An 18727-nucleotide genomic window follows, 5' to 3' on the forward strand; every position below is an offset into this window, starting at 1 on the left:
TGTTTTTTTTTAATTATAACAAAGTACTATTCCTTAAAACTGTAGATATTTATGAAATGAGTTCATCAAAATTCTCAATGAAACTTTTTTATTTCGGATTAGATATTTCAAAATTCATTCCATTTAATTCATAAGGGTTTTTAACAATTCAAAAAATGAGGATAATGGTAATATATCAAAGCGTATTTGGATTCTCAATTCGATATCAAGTAATTATGGAAAGTAGAGTCTTTTTCAAGACCGAAAAAACAGCTCGTGTTTCACAACTCTGTTCTTATTATAAAGAAACCGTCTTTACAATCACAACCATAATCATAGGTGACCATTTGACAATCATTTCATTTCATCAAAATGTCGAAAATGCGGCTGCATATTCCGACACGCACTAGTAGAACTCGAGAAAAAAACGAGATCATCCCAATGCGTTACAAATTCATTCTATCTGGGCTGAGGGCCTAATACGGTCTAGATATTTTTACTACGATAGTCGACGCCCACCCGCTCTTGCCCCTTCACGTTGCGACCCCTCTGCTTCCCAAGCAGTGTGGTGTAAACAGACTCTTAAGTGCTGTTATAAATACTGCTCTAGGTATATTCGCTTCCAGACTTATTTGAGTGAATGCTTCCTAGTTTTTTATTTAGGGCTCTGATTATATTGAATATCTAGTGAAATTTTTTCCTCAGTAAGTATCATTTTTATCCTGGGTTCTATTGAAACTTACCTAAAAATCATCAATATCGCTGTTCTGGAAATAAGGCCCACTACTGGGCCTTATTTCCAGTCAGTGGGCCTTGTTTCCAGTGACTTTATTTATTCGAATGATATGCATTTTTTCGTTTATTTTTCTAGATTATGGGCAAAAAGTGTAGAGGTATACGGGCCAATTGGACTTCCGAAATGATGGAAGAAGCCATCGACCTGTTGAAACAAGGTAAATCACAGCGTTATGTTGAAAAGCACTGTGGTATTCCAAGGCGCACCTTACGAAATCATTTGAAATCTGGAGATACAGAAAGGAAACTTGGACGCAAAAAACTTCTGACTGCTGATCAAGAGAACGAACTAGAAAATCGTATAATACGGCTTTCGGAAGTAAGAGTTCCGTTAACACCAAAGCAACTGCGAAGATGTGTGTACAATTTTACAAAAGCAAATTCCATAGAAAACAAGTTTAATGTTCAGAAAGAAATGGCGGGGAAAGATTGGTTCCAGCGATTTCTAAAACGTCATCCTGCACTGTCGAAGCGTAAGGCGCAAAGTATGAACCCTGCCAGGGCCCAAAAGCTGAATCCCGTTATTGTCAAAGATTATTTCACAAAACTCGGAAATATTATGGATAAATTGCAAGTACGCCACTCCCCACATCGAATATACAATTTAGACGAAAAAGGATGCAGGTTAACTCTCCATCATTCCCAGTTAGTACTTGCTCAGAAAGGTGCCCGCCGTGTTCATTTGGTAGCTCACGAACACGCTGAAAATGCAACAATTGTAGCTTGTGTAAATGCGGTTGGCCATACAATACCACCCATGATTCTTTTCAAAGGACAGCGTCTAAAACCTACTTTCAAAGATAATCTGCCTGACGGAGCTGTCGTGCATATGGCACCCAAAGGCAGCATGACTTCTGAAATATTTGTCAAGTGGCTGGAACATTTCGCTACCTATAAAGCACCAGGTAAAGTTTTGTTGATTCTTGATGGAGCTTCTTGTCACTTGGATATAGATATTGTCCTTAAAGCTGAAGAATTTGATATTACAATTTTCTGTCTCCCAAGCAATACCACACATGAATTGCAACCACTAGATAAGTCAGTGTTCAGATCGTTCGAACACAACTGGGATCAAGAACTCTTATTCTACTGGGACAAATATCCAGATCGAAGAATGACGAAAGATAGATTCGGACTCGTGTTCACACCAACCTGGAATAAGTGTATGTCAATTGACAATATCACTAATGGCTTCAGAAGTACAGGTATCTATCCCTACAACCCAAATGCAATAGCAGAGACTGCCTTTGCGCCTTCTCTACCAACACATCAAGAGAATCCATACCCTGATGCGCCCATTTCGGACATTTCAAGCTCAAGTGATGAAGAAGATAATTTGCCATTAATGAGATTAAAACTCAAACTCCAAAAATCCATGGAATATGAAAGCGGCTCAGGTACAGTTCCAGAAACCTCAGAAGCATCATCTAGTTTTCCTGCTTCAATTTTACCGAGCTCATCATCGAAAATTTTACCAGCCTGTTCTTCAAAGGAAAACACATTTCATTCCATTTTTCCTACCCCGGAGGGCAAATTGAAAAAAATTACTTCAACTCCTAGAAGAAAAGCAATCAATTACAAGGCACAGACTCTTTGTAGAGACTTGTTTTCTGATAAAAATAAAGAAAACATTCCGTTGAGTTCAAAATCTTCCAAAAAAAATGTTGAAAAACAACCAGAAGTGACAGAATCGTGGATGTGCAGCATCTGCCATGAAGATTTTGAGGCTGATATGCGTCGATGCACAAGTTGCAATCTTTGGGCACACGAAGAATGTATTGGATATACTGCAGAAGATAATGAAGATTTCGTTTGTTGGGATTGTGCTCCATAAATGCAAGCTGGGCCCTATTTCGAGAGCGACCGGAAATAAGGTCCAATATTCTACTTTTCTTATATGTTTTTTTTTAAATTTATCACGTTGAATTTCGAAAGTTTTATTTTTATATTTGAACAGAAAAAGAATGAAGGTTTGGTTTTCATAAAGCGTTTCAGTGAAATATATTAAAATGAAAAAAAAAATCACTCACAGAAGCTTAGGTGGGCCTTATAACCCGCCGGTACCTTACGTAATACCTGTCAGAAGCGGAATAATCAGCAACGTTGCCAGTGTGACACATTTGTACTTACATTGAATGAGATTATGACATTAACAGGGATCGAATTTTCGTGCCCCTTTTGGATTCGAAAAATTGGCAAGTGTATTATATGTGAAGATCTTGTTAATTGGTTCCAACTATTTATGGTTTTCATTTAACAAGTATTACCGCTCTTTTAATCAGATCAGTCTATAGCTGATACTGATACCGAACCTTTGAGGGAACCGGGCAAAATTGTAGAAATAGATGAAGCGAAATTTGGTTAGAGAAAATATAATCGAGGTAGAATTATAGAGGGGCAGTGGATTTTTGGGGGAATCGAGCGAGAATCCAAGAAAGTATTCATGGTTCCAGTTGCTGATAGGAGTCAGGATACGTTGTTGGAATTAATCAAGGAGTGGATTCTTCCAGAAACTACTGTTATGTCCGATTGTTGGAGATCCTATGATTGTTGGGAAAATGAGGATGTCCAACATTTTGTTCTTTACTTGGCCGAGCATTATTTTCATCGTAAATTCCCTGAATTCACCGATAGGTTTAATGAATTCTTCAAAAACATTTCCGAAATATATACCCCCACAGACACTCAACATGAACATATAAATTATCATAAACTTGCCGAATTTTCTACTCGAATAGGTGTGCGAAAATTATGAGTTTCCATACAGTTTTATAATACGTCATAATCTCAAACAATCTATATGAATTTCCACCAAGTAAAAAACCGATCCCATCAGGAAGATCTGGCATACAGGAACGTTGTAGATTATTTCGCATCTGACAGACGTTACGTATTAAACATGATGGCCGCCGCCATATATAAACAATCGATAAAACCATCGATTTTGACGAAAAAAAGGCATTTTTATTTCAGGGAAAGCTTGAAATGTGATTAATTAATCATTTCTAACGAGAATCAGTTAATAAAATACAAGAAAACTAGCTATTAATGTGGATAACCTCACCTTCATTAGGCCAACTTCACAGTTAAAAAAAAAAATTAGCTGGATTAAGGAACTTATGACAGCGGATTAGTGATCTAAGACCCAAAATAAGTAAGTCTGCAATATTTCATCACTTTTGAATCATTATTAAAATTAATTCTATATAGTAAACATTTACCTGTTTTTCTTTTCAGAAGATGGATTATTTTCGTTTGGACGGATAATTATACAGGATATTTATTTATCGAATATCAATTAGGAGTATCTAGAGATGTTGGACCAATTCGAGTCTGAAAATTGAGATTAAAGCTTCAAATTATTAACTAATATGTAAAGAAATACACACTATTTGATCAACAATTATATAGGGCGTATATATTTGAAGTAATAATCAGTCATTTTTGGAGAAATGAGACATTTTGAAATCTGAAATTCTCATTTCTCTAGAAATGGCGATTTCTTTCTTCTTTAAAAAATTTGGGAAAAATGCATAATCAAAATGTGAGAGTTATTATCAGTCAATAGAAATACTACCTGAAATAAAGAATCTGCATTCAATGTTTATTTTCAGTTTTGACAAATATTGAATTCACATAATCATTCGATAAGATCTATGAAAAGACCTACAGTGAAATTTTGTTTTAGGAATATTCAGTATAGCTATAATAAACTGAAAAGAGGCAGAATGAATAGATCTACCTTTCAAAAACCCATGGCTTATGTTGCCTTACAAGCAATCGTAATAATATCATATCTAGGTGTAACATCTTTGAGAAATCAGGTTATAAGAAGTCCCTCATTTCCAAGGTTCATCAATACTTTTTTCAGTTGAGCAACAAATTATTCTTCTATTCCATAATTTATTAAGAAATACAATATTCGATCAACAATTATATAGGGTGTATATATTTAGAATACAAGGAAGGACACCTTTTGAAATCTAAAAATTTGGTTAATAGTAGGTTATCTTCCATAATTTATAATATCGAAAGACCAATTGGACATTCCTGAAGAACTAAGGCGTTTTTAGAATCTGAAAATTGTATCGATGAATTTTGCATACTCTTCTGTTGCATATTTCTTGAAGGTATATGGACAAAAATGATTTTTGTGGGTTCTGGTGAATTATCAAAGGGATACAGGTAACAATTTCATTAATACCAGTCGAGATGTAGTTATCATAGATAAGGGATGATATAGAAATTTCACTAGATAATTCTGATTCAGTGGAGGACAGCTGAATGATGAAAGCTTAATAGTGATGGTTCGTAACGTTATAGAGCTAGCTTGTAGCTCTGGGTTTTACTCAGAAGTAAATTGAACAGAGTAATATATATAGTAAATAAAATTTTGACAGATATTAGTTAGCAAAGATCAACAATTGAGCATTGTATTTACATAAAATCAAAAAATAACTTGCTAACTGTTGTTGCATTGTATGTGGATGACTTTTCTGTATTAACAAATGTTAATTCTGAATGAATATATTTGATAGAAGATTTAAGTGATAATTTTATCATAAAGAATTTAGGAAAAGCTAAAAAAATGTTTAGGGATGAATATCACTAGAAATGTTGAAAAAGGTAGTATAGTAATTGTTTATATTCTTCAAATATGTATTGCAATAATTCAACATGTCTAATTGTAAACATATGAAAACTCCTTTGAAAACTTAATTGAAATTTGATTCAACAAAAGAGAGTTGTAATGATGAACCATATAAGAAATTAATAGGTTTATTAACGTCTTTAGCAGTATTAACTAATCCTGATGAAGCAAACTCTGTTAATCCCTTGAGTCAATTTAATAATTATCCCATTATTGAACACTGAAAAAGTGCAAAATTCATTTCAAGATGCAAGTGAAAAAAGATCATTGTTCAATTTTTACTTCAGTCAGAAGATGTGTTCAGTATTTGAAATGACTGCCTCAGTACTAAAATTGTATCAGCCAATACTATTGACCCATGTTACTGGGTTCGATAACTACACTGACTTGATTTTTTTCAAATGTTAACTTTGGATCTGAATCAAATAATAATTTAATTTTTACCGAAATTAAAAGCAATGAATAAATCAGCAGGATATCATTCTCGAACTGGCCATAGAGCAACTATTCCTATAACGATTGAAAACTTTAGTGAAATAGGTATCTACATGTTTATACGAGTTTAATCATTCATTCATGAAATGGAATGTTTTAATGAATAGTTACTTTTTAAAGTATTTTATACCTAGGTACATTGAATTGAAATTATTAGAATGAAAGATTTGACTTATTCTTTATAAATTCAACAGCTCTGCACTCAAATTCTTCAAAAACGGATTGGTCATTTATATTTTTGCACTCTTCTGTCGTAAAAGTGTATATTTTAGATATTCAAAAAACACATGGAAATTTTTGAATGTCATCTGACTAACTTGGCTCTTTTTCCAGTAATAAAGCCAATTGTGAATTATCTATAAGGAGTTTTTCTATCTGTTTAATACATGATCAGATGAAGCTTCTGTTCTCTTTTGTAGTTCCATCTTCTGTCGCAATAGATTCAAATTCTCACGAAAGAGAATGTAGTTTTATAGTTTGTGGAAAATAAACGAAAAATTCCTGAAATAAAGTAACATTCATCCAATTGAATCAATAATACAAACACTTAAAACAAACCTGAATTGAGAAAAATGCATTCGATGATATCAATGTTCATTTCCAAATTTTGACAATTATCTATCGAATTTTTGATTCGCCGAAGACTTTGCATTTTATCTGTCGTCATTTATTTAAATATTAAACAACAATTTTGGAAACTGCAAACTTTCTCAAAAACTTTCATATATCGAAATGGAATATTTATTCTTAACATGACACTGACAGTCAAATTGTCCACAGATAACACAGAAATATGGGACTTGAAATGTCAAAATAATCCGAAACACCCTGTATACTCGAAAACCGCGAGGAGCATCGAAGGTTTTGGATTTTTTCTGGGATCTCGAGATGATTTTGAGGGGGGATCTTATTCTTGTCATTTTTGCTCTAGATGGTCCCGTTTGGGCTGTGATTCTACGTTTAAAATTTGCCGAACTGTCACAAGCGGTTTTATATATGTAAGATTCAAACGTCTCAAAAAGCTACTCAATCTGAAATATCTAAGGATGGTTTATTTTGGCTTAGTGCAGTCGCTGTTGACATATAGTATTTCGGGCTGGGGGGCAGCATATGATATGCATATAGAAAGATTGAATATCGTTCAGAAATTTATACTGAAGATAATTTGCGGTCATAGAATGCTGTTTCCTAGTGACGAGATATACAGAGTCGCACATGTGCTGGATTTGAGGCAACTGTATTTCATGAAGATTGCAGCACTCATAAAAAGGAGAAAAATTGAACTTCGGCCAATCGATCATAACTACCCCACTAGACACAAACTCGACCACTATTAAGAGAGTAAAACGACGAAAACGATAGGTCAGAGATCTTGCACATATTTAGCTCCCAAAATATATGGAACAATCCCAATTACGTTGAGAGCTTTGAGAGACCCTGTGAGATTCAAGAAGGAAGTGATTCGGTGGCTACTCGGTTTGAATAGAAAAACCATACATAACGTTATTAATAACAAAATATGACGCAGATAAAATATAAGAGATTTGTTTGCTATTCGTTTTCTGAAGTGACAAATTCCCTAAAGTCACATTTATTCATGTATTATTATTCATGTTAACATTCCCTGAAGTGACAATTATTGCCAGAGTTGACTTAAGTGCGTTTGTTGTGCAGTTCCACACGGTGTATCCTGATATATTTAAGTTCCGATGTATATGATGCCCATTTGGGCCAGAGAATTTTTTTTATTTTGTTTTCATATTTGTAGTGGCTGTCTTTGAATCGTATTTCTGTTGTGCGACTAACAGGTGAGCTTCTTAGAAGTGAGCCTCTGTCTCTTTATTTCATTTTATTCGTACAATATCATTTGAAGTGTTCATTTTGTTTTTATAGTCAAATAAACTTTATTATTATTATAATTATTATTATTATAATTATTATTATTATTATTCTGTAAATGAAGTGAACTAGTACTGTGGAAAATCGAGTCGAATTATTGATGATAGGCTGAAGTATCCTTTCTATTATTGAAGCGGAATACTTTTCATCACCGCCGTTTATGAAGAATTCAGTAATGGTGTAGGTATAAAGTTTGTGAAGTTACTTTTCGAAGGTTTCTGACTGACCTGTATGAATTCAGCCGAAATGAGGAAGCTGCAAATGTGAAAAATCGATATGAATTCTTGATGTCGACTAAACTCCGAGGTTACAGGATTATTTTCGTCAAGTCAGCAGTTTATGAAGATTTCAGTAATAATATATGGTGTTGTGAAGTTTTTTCATAAAGTATTCTAACTGAAACAAAGGATTTGGGTGAAATGAGAGAACTGTAGATGTGGAATACTCAGTTACATTATTGATGATTACCGAACCCGAGGTAGCAGGTTTACTTTTGTCGTTGACCAGAAGAAATACATCCCATCACAATCGTTCGGGAAGAATTTTCACATATAGTGAAAGTTGCATAAAATTTTCAGGCAATGTTTCCTTTGAAATTATTTCAATACATAGGTATCACTTTATGAAGTGAAATTGTTATTGTTCTATTTCGATAGAAAGTGGTATATTCATGATGGAAACTTTTTAAGGCACTGGATTTTCAAGCATCCCCAGGATTTCGAGAATGATCATCGATTGAAGACTATGACGATAGAGTTTTTAGACGGTATTATATACAGTCCCAATTTACTTCCTGCTGAACACAAATCTGCAGCCCAATTATTGAGACTCCTGAGCAAAGAGGAAGGTGATGGCTCTAAAGTCGATATAAAAACCTTATTAACAACGCTCTCTGTAAGTATTTCTATTGCCACAGAATCGAATTTATTCTTCTTGTTTTAAAAAAACATCCATTTTGTAGTGTCATACTGAAATTTGAATTGTTTTCAGCATCCAAGCAAGGAGAGTATTGAAACCCTTTCTGCCCTACAAATAGCAGAGCAACTGACTTACATAGACCATCAAATATTTATAGCTATTTCAAGCGAGTGAGTTCAGATTTTCAATAACAACGAATTGAAGATTCATTACAAACAAGGAATTCTTTGATTCGCTATTGAAATATTTCAGAGAGTTCCTCGGTCAAGCATGGATGAAAAATGACAAGAAAATTAAAGCTCCTCACATAGTGATGATGACAAGAAGATTCAATGATGTATCAAGACTGGTAGCTTCAGAAATTATGAGGAGGAATTCAATAAGTACTAGAGTTACTGCTATAGAGAAATGGGCGGCTGTTGCCGACTTATGTAGATGTCTTCATAATTTCAATGGCGTACTGCAGATTTGCTCAGCCTTCACCAACAGTTCAGTTTGCAGGCTTAAAAAGACTTGGGATAAAGTATCGAAAACTGTGAGTGATATTTAATCAGTTCTCAAGACTATCATAGCGAAATTTTTCTTCTTTTCACCAATTCAGCAACTCAAAGGTGATGATTCACCTATGAGCACTTATCCTAGTGTGTCTGGTTTTAGGAAAAACAACTTCAGCTATCCCTCTCAATACTCACTCTCATAATTTATGTTCAATTTATCTACTCATTTTTTTATTTCAATGAAGACAATAGAGATTCACATTTGAGTCAATACCGGAATCAATAACGATTTTTTTCAATATAAAGAAATTGTGTTTTAGGGTCGTTATTGTTTTTGGGTCAATCAAAGTTTTCGTAGGTATATTTAGACTTACTTCGTTTTTATCACTCCAATAGATGGGTTGACTATATTGAAAGAATTCTTGCCCTGCTAACTCAAACTTTTTGTCATTATTACAGAAATAAAACTATTGAGACAGAAAAATTGGAGAATATTACATTGCCTCTTGAGCTAAACATACATACATTTCCAAGTATTTGAAGTGAAATATCATACAGATTTTTGATCAATTAATGTTGCTGTATTTTGATATAGAGAATTCCTCAATTAATTTCATAAGGTATGAGATCGTATATGAATCAAGTGGTTGATGGTGGACATCCTTAATCATAAATTTAATATACAGTGTGATTCATTGGTAAATGAGCGGAAGCTAAGGGCATATAGAGGACACTGGGGCAAGTGAGAGTAGCCTATATTTGAAGGGTCTATCTCTCTTTATAAGCATGATACGGAGTATTTCATTGATTTTGTCAATTTCGTCAATCACACATAACATTAAAACCACGATATATATTGTCATGATATTTGGTACGTTTATTCTCTGCAAAAACTACTTCATACAGACAAAGCAACTGCATTTTATTTCATTTACGGCCTAGGAAAAATTGATAAATAAGATTCAACTCAAAACAACACCCTGTACATCAAAACTTCTCGAATATGATAGGATATTCAATTGAAGGACAAAAAGTTTCTCGAAATTTCTATGAGATTTCAATATTCAATAAATCAAGTTGTAATAGGCAAAGTTCAGAAGTTAGAGTAAGCCGATGAAAAAGCTCAACTAGTTTTTATGTGGATATTGCGAAATCAAAGAATTTCATACATATTTTTAATTATCGACGAAGCACAAATCACCAGAGATGGTGTAAATAATTTGACAAAAATTACATATCTGTGTCGAACCAAATCCTTTTGCTCGTAACACGCCCATTCCCAATACAGGTTTTCATTCAATGTTTGGTGTGGTGTTTATAATAATAGATTGTTTGGTTCGCACGCAGTACCACTCTTTTTAACCGGTCAATATTATTCAAATTGTATTCAAAATATTTTACCTGTTTTGCTTGACGAAGATGTTAATGTGTTTTCAACACTATGCGGCTGCACTTTATTTCAAGGCAATTGTGACCAATTTTTTGAACGAAAATTTTCTGAATCGTTGAATAGGTAGGGGTGGACCTCATAATTGGCCTGCATGGAGCCCCGACTTGAATCCTATCCATTATTTTGTTTCGGTTTATTCGAAATCAGGAGTTCACTCGACACGAATAAACGATAGAATTTTCTTGAGAGAATCGAGGACGCTTGCAACAAATTAAAAAATATTATAATATATAATAATAATAATATAATTCTTTATTGATCCCTTTGACATTACAAAGAATGTATGGAACAAGTCATATATAATGAGGTACAAATCAATAAGCTATTTCTAAGAGAAAATGAACACAAATATATAATATAATCTCAAAACATAATAAGTGAACAAAGATAATCTGAATTTACCATCTGTCATGATTTCCCCCACACTGTAATAAGCTTTTTCAATTAATATACGCTTTATGGCATCCTTGATTCTGAACTCATTTGAAATCTTAATTTTGTCAGGTAGATTATTGAACATTTTAATGCCCTTATAAGATGGGGACAGTTCAAATTTTGTTGTCCCATGTTGAGGAAGACACAATGTTCTTTGGTTTCTCGTGATTGTGATAGTTCGACAATCCAACCAAGTTTCTCAGATTACGTCTTGTATTCATAAGACATTTGTATATATAAATACAAGGACATAGTTTTAATTTATTTATAGCGTAATATGGTGTATTGAGTTTTTTACTCAATACATCAATGTGTTCACACCATTTCAAATTACCATCGAGATGTACACCTAAAAATGTTACACTTTCTGTAGAAGAAATTTGTACATCTCCCAACTGAAGAGTCAATGGGACAGAACCCCTTATGCCAAAAGATATAAGGTTTGTTTTTTCAATATTAACAATAAGCGCATTTGCTCCACACCAATCAATGAAGCCCCTCAGTAGACTGGTACAGCATAATTGGAGCTCATTAATATCTCTGGATGCTACGGCAATAGAGGTGTCATCCGCAAATAAAACTTATTTAATTAATTTATAGCTAGATATTCAGGCATATCATTCACGTATAAAATAAACAAGAGAGGTCCCAACACCGATCCTTGAGGAACAACGATATTGACACCATATTTACTCGAATATGAGTCACCCACCCTGACAATCATGGATCTTCCCGCCAGGAAGCTATGCAACCATTCTAAGAAAATTCCTCTAAATCCTAAATTATATAATTTATCCATTATAAACGGTATAGTTAGGCAATCAAATGCCCGCGATAAGTCGAAAAAGATACCAGCGACACATAGGCCATCATCCAACCATCTATAAGTATTTTCAACAAATGACACAGCGGCGGTCTCAGTTGAGCAACCAGCCCTGAATCCGTGTTGACAACTTGTGATAATATCGAATTCATTCAAATAATCCAACATTCGCTTCAAAACTAATTTTTCAATAATTTTGGAAATAGCACTGACAATTGAGATTGGCCTGTGATTTACTATTTCATTTACATCATTTCGTCTATGTACTGGAACAACACTGCTTATCTTTAGTGTAGATGGAAATGTGCCAGTTGTAACTGACAAATTCATCAGGTGCGCAATATGACCTGCAAAATACACTGCCGAAACTTTTAATATTCTTGAAGAGATGCAGTCGATACCAGCACTTTTTTTATTTTCCAAGCAATTTATGGCACTTATGACTTCTTCCATAGCTACTGGTCGGAAGTAAAAGCTATGGGGCACCAAGTTAGATGTTGTGAACATGCGAGATATATAATTTCCATAGCATTGTTGCAAGCTAACAGTTGCAATCCCAGAAAAATATTCAGCGAAAGCCTCAGCAATCGCATGGGACTCCGAACAGAGAGTTCCATGCAAATTGAGAGACACTACACTCCGATTTTGATCCCCCCTACCAGTTTCCCGGTTTACAATACCCCAGACAGCTTTGTTTTTGTTAGTCGAATTTTCTATCATATTTGCATAAAAGTTTGCTTTTGTGATTTTCAATAGTGAATTATAATGCTTTTTGAATTTTTTGTAAATCTCAAAAGAATCTTCGGATTTTAATTCAGAATGCAACCAGTGCAAATTTCTCAAATGTAGACTTGCCTGCCTAACTTCACGTGTTACCCAGCTTTTATTCGGGAAGGTTATGCGCCTGACTGGAAAACTCTCGTGAATCAAATGAGTAACAGTATTCAAGAATGCCATAAAACACGAATCTACATCACCGCTCTCATAAATTCCATCAAAGCAAATCACAGAGAGGTCTGTCACGTATTTCATCATTTTATGTTCAGAAAACGATCTGATATATTTTTCATTAGACAGTTGACTGCTTGAAAATTTCTCTGGAATTTTGAAGACCACTGATAGAACTTTATGATCACTGAGGTTTGCTTCAATTACTCTTGCCTCACAATCATTCAAGGCAATATTACTTATAATATAATCAACTTTCGAGGATGATGTCCTTCCCGAAATATTTGTTAATACTCTTGTAGCATCCTGTGATGTCACAGATAATCCCTATTTTCACACCCTGATACAGTACTTTCGCGCCACATACTTCGAAATGCATTTAATCCGAATATCTGGAAACCATCAAATTATTTACCCGAATTTCGCACTTCACATACAACACTGTACCGCCATGGATCTTATTGGGGCGACAGAAGAAATCAGCCTGCTGGTAGCCTGGAATCACCATCAGCTCGATGTTGTCAGAGCTGCACCAGTGTTCAGCGACACTAATGATATCAGCTTCCTCCTCAGACTGAAACACTTCAAGGTTACTCAGTTTGTTGCATGATACTCAACTCAATCTTTGAGGAAACTCTTTCAGATTTAATCTCGTTTCATGCTTGCGTCGGTTGCGGATTTCGGCGTTGGAAAAAGTGATGGACGCTCACATTTTTCGGCCAGCTAGATGCTTCAAGAGCTCTATCAAATTGACTCTTTAGTATAAGTACTTTGAATGATGCTTAACTCTCTGGATATTTCGATTTTAGGGCTTCACATTTCACATCAGCGAAGTTTGGTTTTAGAAAGACCAAAAGTTTTTCAGGTGTAGTATCAGGCTTTAAGTTCGTTACATGAAGGGGTCTATATTTTTCAATCCCTTCGATATCAGATGTTCCCGAAAAATTTCCCACTATCAAAGCCTGTCTAGAAGCCTTTTTTTTTGCTTTCCACGAGTCGCAGTCTGCCAATTCGTGTTCGATTTGGGTTCATTCACACTTTGATGAGATTCGGAATTGTATCCCTTATTACGAGCAATATCTGGATTTTTTGTTGTGCGCAGAGCATTATTTTCTTCAAATGAAGTGATAATGGGTTTGGTTACTTCTGTTTTATTGGCAATTTCTTTCTTGCGATCTTTTGCTACCACATTTTTAGATTCTCTGACATTACCTGTAACATACGTGGGAATAGCCGCGTTACCTATGATAATTTTATTTATTACTATTTCTTTCAAATTAGATATCTCATTTTCTAGATAAGTGATTTTATCTTTCAATAATGAAGAATTCTCAATCAAAATTGAGTTTTTGACTTCTAATTCTTCTATGATTTTCAGAAGAAGATCCTGGTTAGTAGACTCACCAGAAATTTGTGTACCTCCAGACCCAGTTTCGCCTGTTTCACTCGCCAAATAGGTATTGTTTTGACTTGAGAATCGAGTCAATAGATTCTCTCCGAAACATAATTTCAATCTCGAACCACATCTAGGATGATATACATTGGGACAGAGATTGCATTTAAAACCAACTTTTATTAACGATTGTTTACAAGAACCACACTTAAGCAACTCAGTTTGAAGAGCATCGCTCGTACCAAACTTCTTGTTCGCGGACATGTTTAAGAACTATTCAATAAATGATGAGGAAATCAATAACTTATCTAATTAAATGAGCACGGAAATGCATTGAGCAGAATGGTAGCCATTTTAAGCAATTTTTGTGAAACTTTCTTTCTTTGTATGAAAGGTTTTTTATAGTATCAAGGTTTTTCATTGAGATGTTTTTCAGAACTCATTTTATTGTTTATTTTCAATTAAGATATTCGATAAATAAATTTAATCCTCGATGTTATCGTTTTCAATGGTGATGTCACTAATTGAAATAATTAAAAATTTCTCCAAACAAAGACCTCTGAAAATTTTTGCATTTCGTTGTATTCCAATTTCGTGACCTAAATAATGCAATAACATCAATAAATACCGAATTAAACTTAATTTTTCTGGAAATTTAGGTTACTGTCTTGTCTGAATATTCAGATTTGATTGGATTAATTGAATATTAAAATCGCATGCGAAAATTCGAGAAGTACCATGATCCCTCTAGTTTTTCTCTTTCATTTGAATATCCTATCAACTTCAAGAAATTTTGATGAAGAGGATGTTTTTTTTTTGGGATGAATCTTATTTAACAATTTTTCCTAGATCAGACCTGACAAATAAATTCAGTTGCTTTGTCTGTATGAAGTAGTTGTTGTAGATAATGAACTTACTTAATAACATGAAATATATAGGGCGGTTTGAAAGTTATGGGTAATTGAAAAAATTGACAAAATCAATAAAATACTATGTATATTGATTATAAAGAAAGATGTTCATTTTGATATTTATGATGCCAGTAATTGAGAAGTGAGTTTTATGCAATGTATTCAACGTATTTATACGATGGCAATTAAATTTTTATTACAGAACTCCTTGAATGGGAGTCATTAATAAACTATATTTTATTCATTCAACAAACAGGTTCTTTAATAGGTGAAAGGCGAAGATTTCATTCGCAAAGTTTTTTGAAGTAAATCGTACATTTAATCCGAAATCTCAAGTTGAAAAAAAAGGCCGTTTTTGGTAAATGGTTGGTATCATTCAATAATAATTTGTATATGTATGTGAACATATAATACCATATTGATTTTTCACTTTGACTGAAATCTAGATCCATTTGAAACACATTTGGATATTCCTATATCGTCGCTTAGCAAAAGAAAAATTCATCTGAGAAGAATATTAATACGTCTGTTCCAAATTCTTGCTCTTTGTATTGTTTCGAGAAGCTTTGATAAAATTGTCAGTTTTCAATAATGATGCAATGTGAACGACTAAAGTCTTTGTCTGTCTTTGAATCAGAGCTTGAAATGAGAAGCATTTGAACTTAGTCCTTATCCCGCTTCACAAGAAAACTCGTAATGAATTATTTATTTTCAGACCAAACAGACGATTGACAAACTACAGAATATAGTGTCACCTGATGGCAGATTCAGATCACTGAGAGATGCCCTACATAGATGCAACCCTCCTTGCATCCCTTACCTTGGAATGTATCTCACAGACCTTTGCTTCATTGAGGAGGGAACTCCAAATTTCACAGCCGAGAACCTACTCAATTTCTCTAAAATGAGAATGGTGAAATAACGATTAGTTATCAAGATTAATATAATTTTTCTAATATTCTCATTTTCAGATTGCTCATGTCATAAGAGAAATAAGACACTTCCAATTAACATCTTACAAGATCGAGTTGATTAGAAAAGTAACAAATTACCTGTTGGACACTTCATTGCTGATGGACGATGAGAAATTATATGGCATATCACTGGAGATTGAACCAAGAACCTCTAGATTGACTTCTTCAGGTCTGCACCATCAGTTGTCGTTGTCAAAATGTTAAACACAAAAATTTTAATTATTTGTGTTAGACTTGAGTTTTATATTTTAAGAGTTGTTTGAGACTGACTATTAGATTTACTCTGTGATTTCAGATTGATCTCAATGATGCAATAAGCGTGAACCCCAAATTATTTTTATAAGATTATTTAGTTGTTTAGAGGAGTAGTTTAGACAAAGAGTCAGATATTGCTCAGATCGATACTCGTTCGTGAGATCCAAGAGAATTGAAGTAATTAGAGTAAAAAATCATTCATTTGCCATAGAAAGAAGTTTAGTTCAAGCATTCCTTGAAGTACGTGAAAACTTTCGAAGATATAATGTATCTTGCAGCCATTCAATCTATATTGATTAGATTTCATTGAATAAATTCTGGCCAAGGAAAAGTGACAATCGGATTTTCCAAGGATCTGCTTCATTTGGATTCAATCTCTAAAAACTTATTAGAGCTATCGATTCATTCTAATGGAAAAATGACAACTGAAGAATCTAATATATAATATTCAAGACATTGCAATCATAATCTGAAATTTTCTGGAGATAATGTTTCACAATTCCTGACATTTTCAATTCTTCCTTTGTGCACTAATGTTTTCATAGATTTTGGCACATAATTTGAATTAAATTAATGCACGAACAATCTTTCAACCTACAGGGTGTCCAAACGAGAGACTTTATTAATATCTTATATATGTATATAATATATATGTGAATTTTATGATAATCAAGTACCTCGAGTCGCTAGAATGACGTTATATTTACTGTTAGATGATATTAGATTAATTGCAGATATAGGTACCAAATAGTATTTTGAATAGAATTCAAAAAAATTTTCTTTACACTGCAAGGAAATACGTCATGTTTCAATGTGATATGCGTTGTCAACTTCTGGTGAAGATGAAGGATGAAAGGATTTCATTCTGGATCGATTACCAGAAGGCATACGACTCGGTGCCTCACTCCTGGCTATTAAAAGCCCTAGAAATATACATGGTGGACAAGAAGATCATCAAACTTATAGAAAGCCTGATGTCAACATGGCACACAACACTTACAGTCAACACCAAGAAAAACAAATACAAAACGGAGGAAATAAGGATTAAAAACGGCATATTTCAGGGAGATGGACTGAGCCCACTAATGTTTTGCCTCGCTCTCAATGCCCTTAGCAACTTGCTGAACAGATCCGAATACGGCTACACAATAGAAGAACAGAAGAAAATAACACACCTATTCTATATGGACGATCTGAAGCTGTACGCTAGAGGGAAAAAACAACTAGAAGGAGAGCTGGAACTCGTTAGAAGATTCAGCACAGATATAGGGATGAGACTCAGTCTAGAAAAATGTGCAACGGTGGAGGTAAAAAGAGGAAAACTTGCGGACGGCGAGAACATCAGACTAGCAGATGGACGTGAGATGGCGAGCATGAAGACGGAGGAAAGGTACAGATACCTGGGTGTACAGCAGACGTATGAAATCAAGCAATAGGAAAACAAGAAAGCGGCAGAAACAGACCTCATAAGAAGAACTAGAAAAATATTCAAATCACAATTGTCTGCAAAAAACAAAATAATAGGAATCAACAGCTGGGCTATACCCACATTCACGTACACTGGTGGAATACTAAATTGGACGAAAACCGATTTGGAGAACTTGTATAGACGATTGAGAACAACACTTACCCAACAAGGCATGCTTCACCCAAATTCTGCAATAGAGCGGCTCAACTTACCTCGAAAAGAAGGAGGACGCGGAATCAGCAAATATATATATATATATATATATATATATATATTGAATGAAATTTAAGGGTCTTTAGGCTCTTACAACAATAGTTATTATATATATATATATATTATTATTATATATATATATATTGACACAGCGCAGAAGGAAATACTGCTCTGGACAGCAAGAATATTGAGAATCTTCCTGACGACAACCTAAATTAGTCTTGGTCAAACTTGACCCGGCTGATGTGGTACCAATACCCTATACGGTGAAAAAAAAAAATATATGAATTGTTTTACTGATGTGAAAGTACCTGATTATAAATGTGAAACGTGAAGGTATCACTTGAGGCACAACCTAGAGGATATTCAAATCGTGAATATAATTGCTGATAATGCTCCAAAATTATCCGATTCTCATTGAAGAATTGGATGAATACATCATACGATAAAGAGATCCTAATTCTTCTCTTGCCAAAAAACTGTGGACTAGCAAATAATTGTTGAACTTAGAGAATATTTATCGATTGTTTAAATGTTGTTGATGATTGTAATTTTAGTCGGATTTCTAGATTGCCAATAGCTAGCTGTCAAGGATATGTTTTCATTGTGCTTTTTCAGACTAT

The 18727-nt window shown here is 34.1% G+C and overlaps 2 protein-coding genes across 2 annotated transcripts in view; both read left to right on the top strand.

Annotated features, from left to right (window-relative positions):
- The window catches only part of LOC123685869 (ras-specific guanine nucleotide-releasing factor 1-like), a 262806-nt gene extending 245654 nt beyond the window's left edge, over nucleotides 1-17152 (top strand). The window contains exons 19-23 of the mRNA XM_045625729.1: nucleotides 8509-8713; nucleotides 8810-8907; nucleotides 8990-9272; nucleotides 15910-16107; nucleotides 16166-17152. Of these exons, the coding sequence (XP_045481685.1) occupies nucleotides 8509-8713; nucleotides 8810-8907; nucleotides 8990-9272; nucleotides 15910-16107; nucleotides 16166-16372 (991 nt within the window). The 3' untranslated portion in view covers nucleotides 16373-17152. The remainder of the gene's footprint in view (nucleotides 1-8508; nucleotides 8714-8809; nucleotides 8908-8989; nucleotides 9273-15909; nucleotides 16108-16165) is intronic.
- On the top strand, nucleotides 563-3594 carry LOC123685873 (tigger transposable element-derived protein 1-like). The gene is made up of 2 exons (XM_045625733.1): nucleotides 563-683; nucleotides 851-3594. The coding sequence occupies exon 2, from the start codon at nucleotides 854-856 to the stop codon at nucleotides 2606-2608; it is 1755 nt and encodes a 584-aa protein (XP_045481689.1). The 5' UTR covers nucleotides 563-683; nucleotides 851-853; the 3' UTR covers nucleotides 2609-3594.
- Nucleotides 17153-18727: the final 1575 nt, after the last annotated feature.

Source organism: Harmonia axyridis, chromosome X, assembly GCF_914767665.1.
Source record: "Harmonia axyridis chromosome X, icHarAxyr1.1, whole genome shotgun sequence".
In the NCBI taxonomy this organism is placed as follows: domain Eukaryota; kingdom Metazoa; phylum Arthropoda; class Insecta; order Coleoptera; family Coccinellidae; genus Harmonia; species Harmonia axyridis.

Coding starts and splice junctions, on each gene's coding strand:
- LOC123685873 (XM_045625733.1), top strand. CDS start 854: ATGGGCAAAAAGTGTAGAGGTATACGGGCCAATTGGACTTCCGAAATG.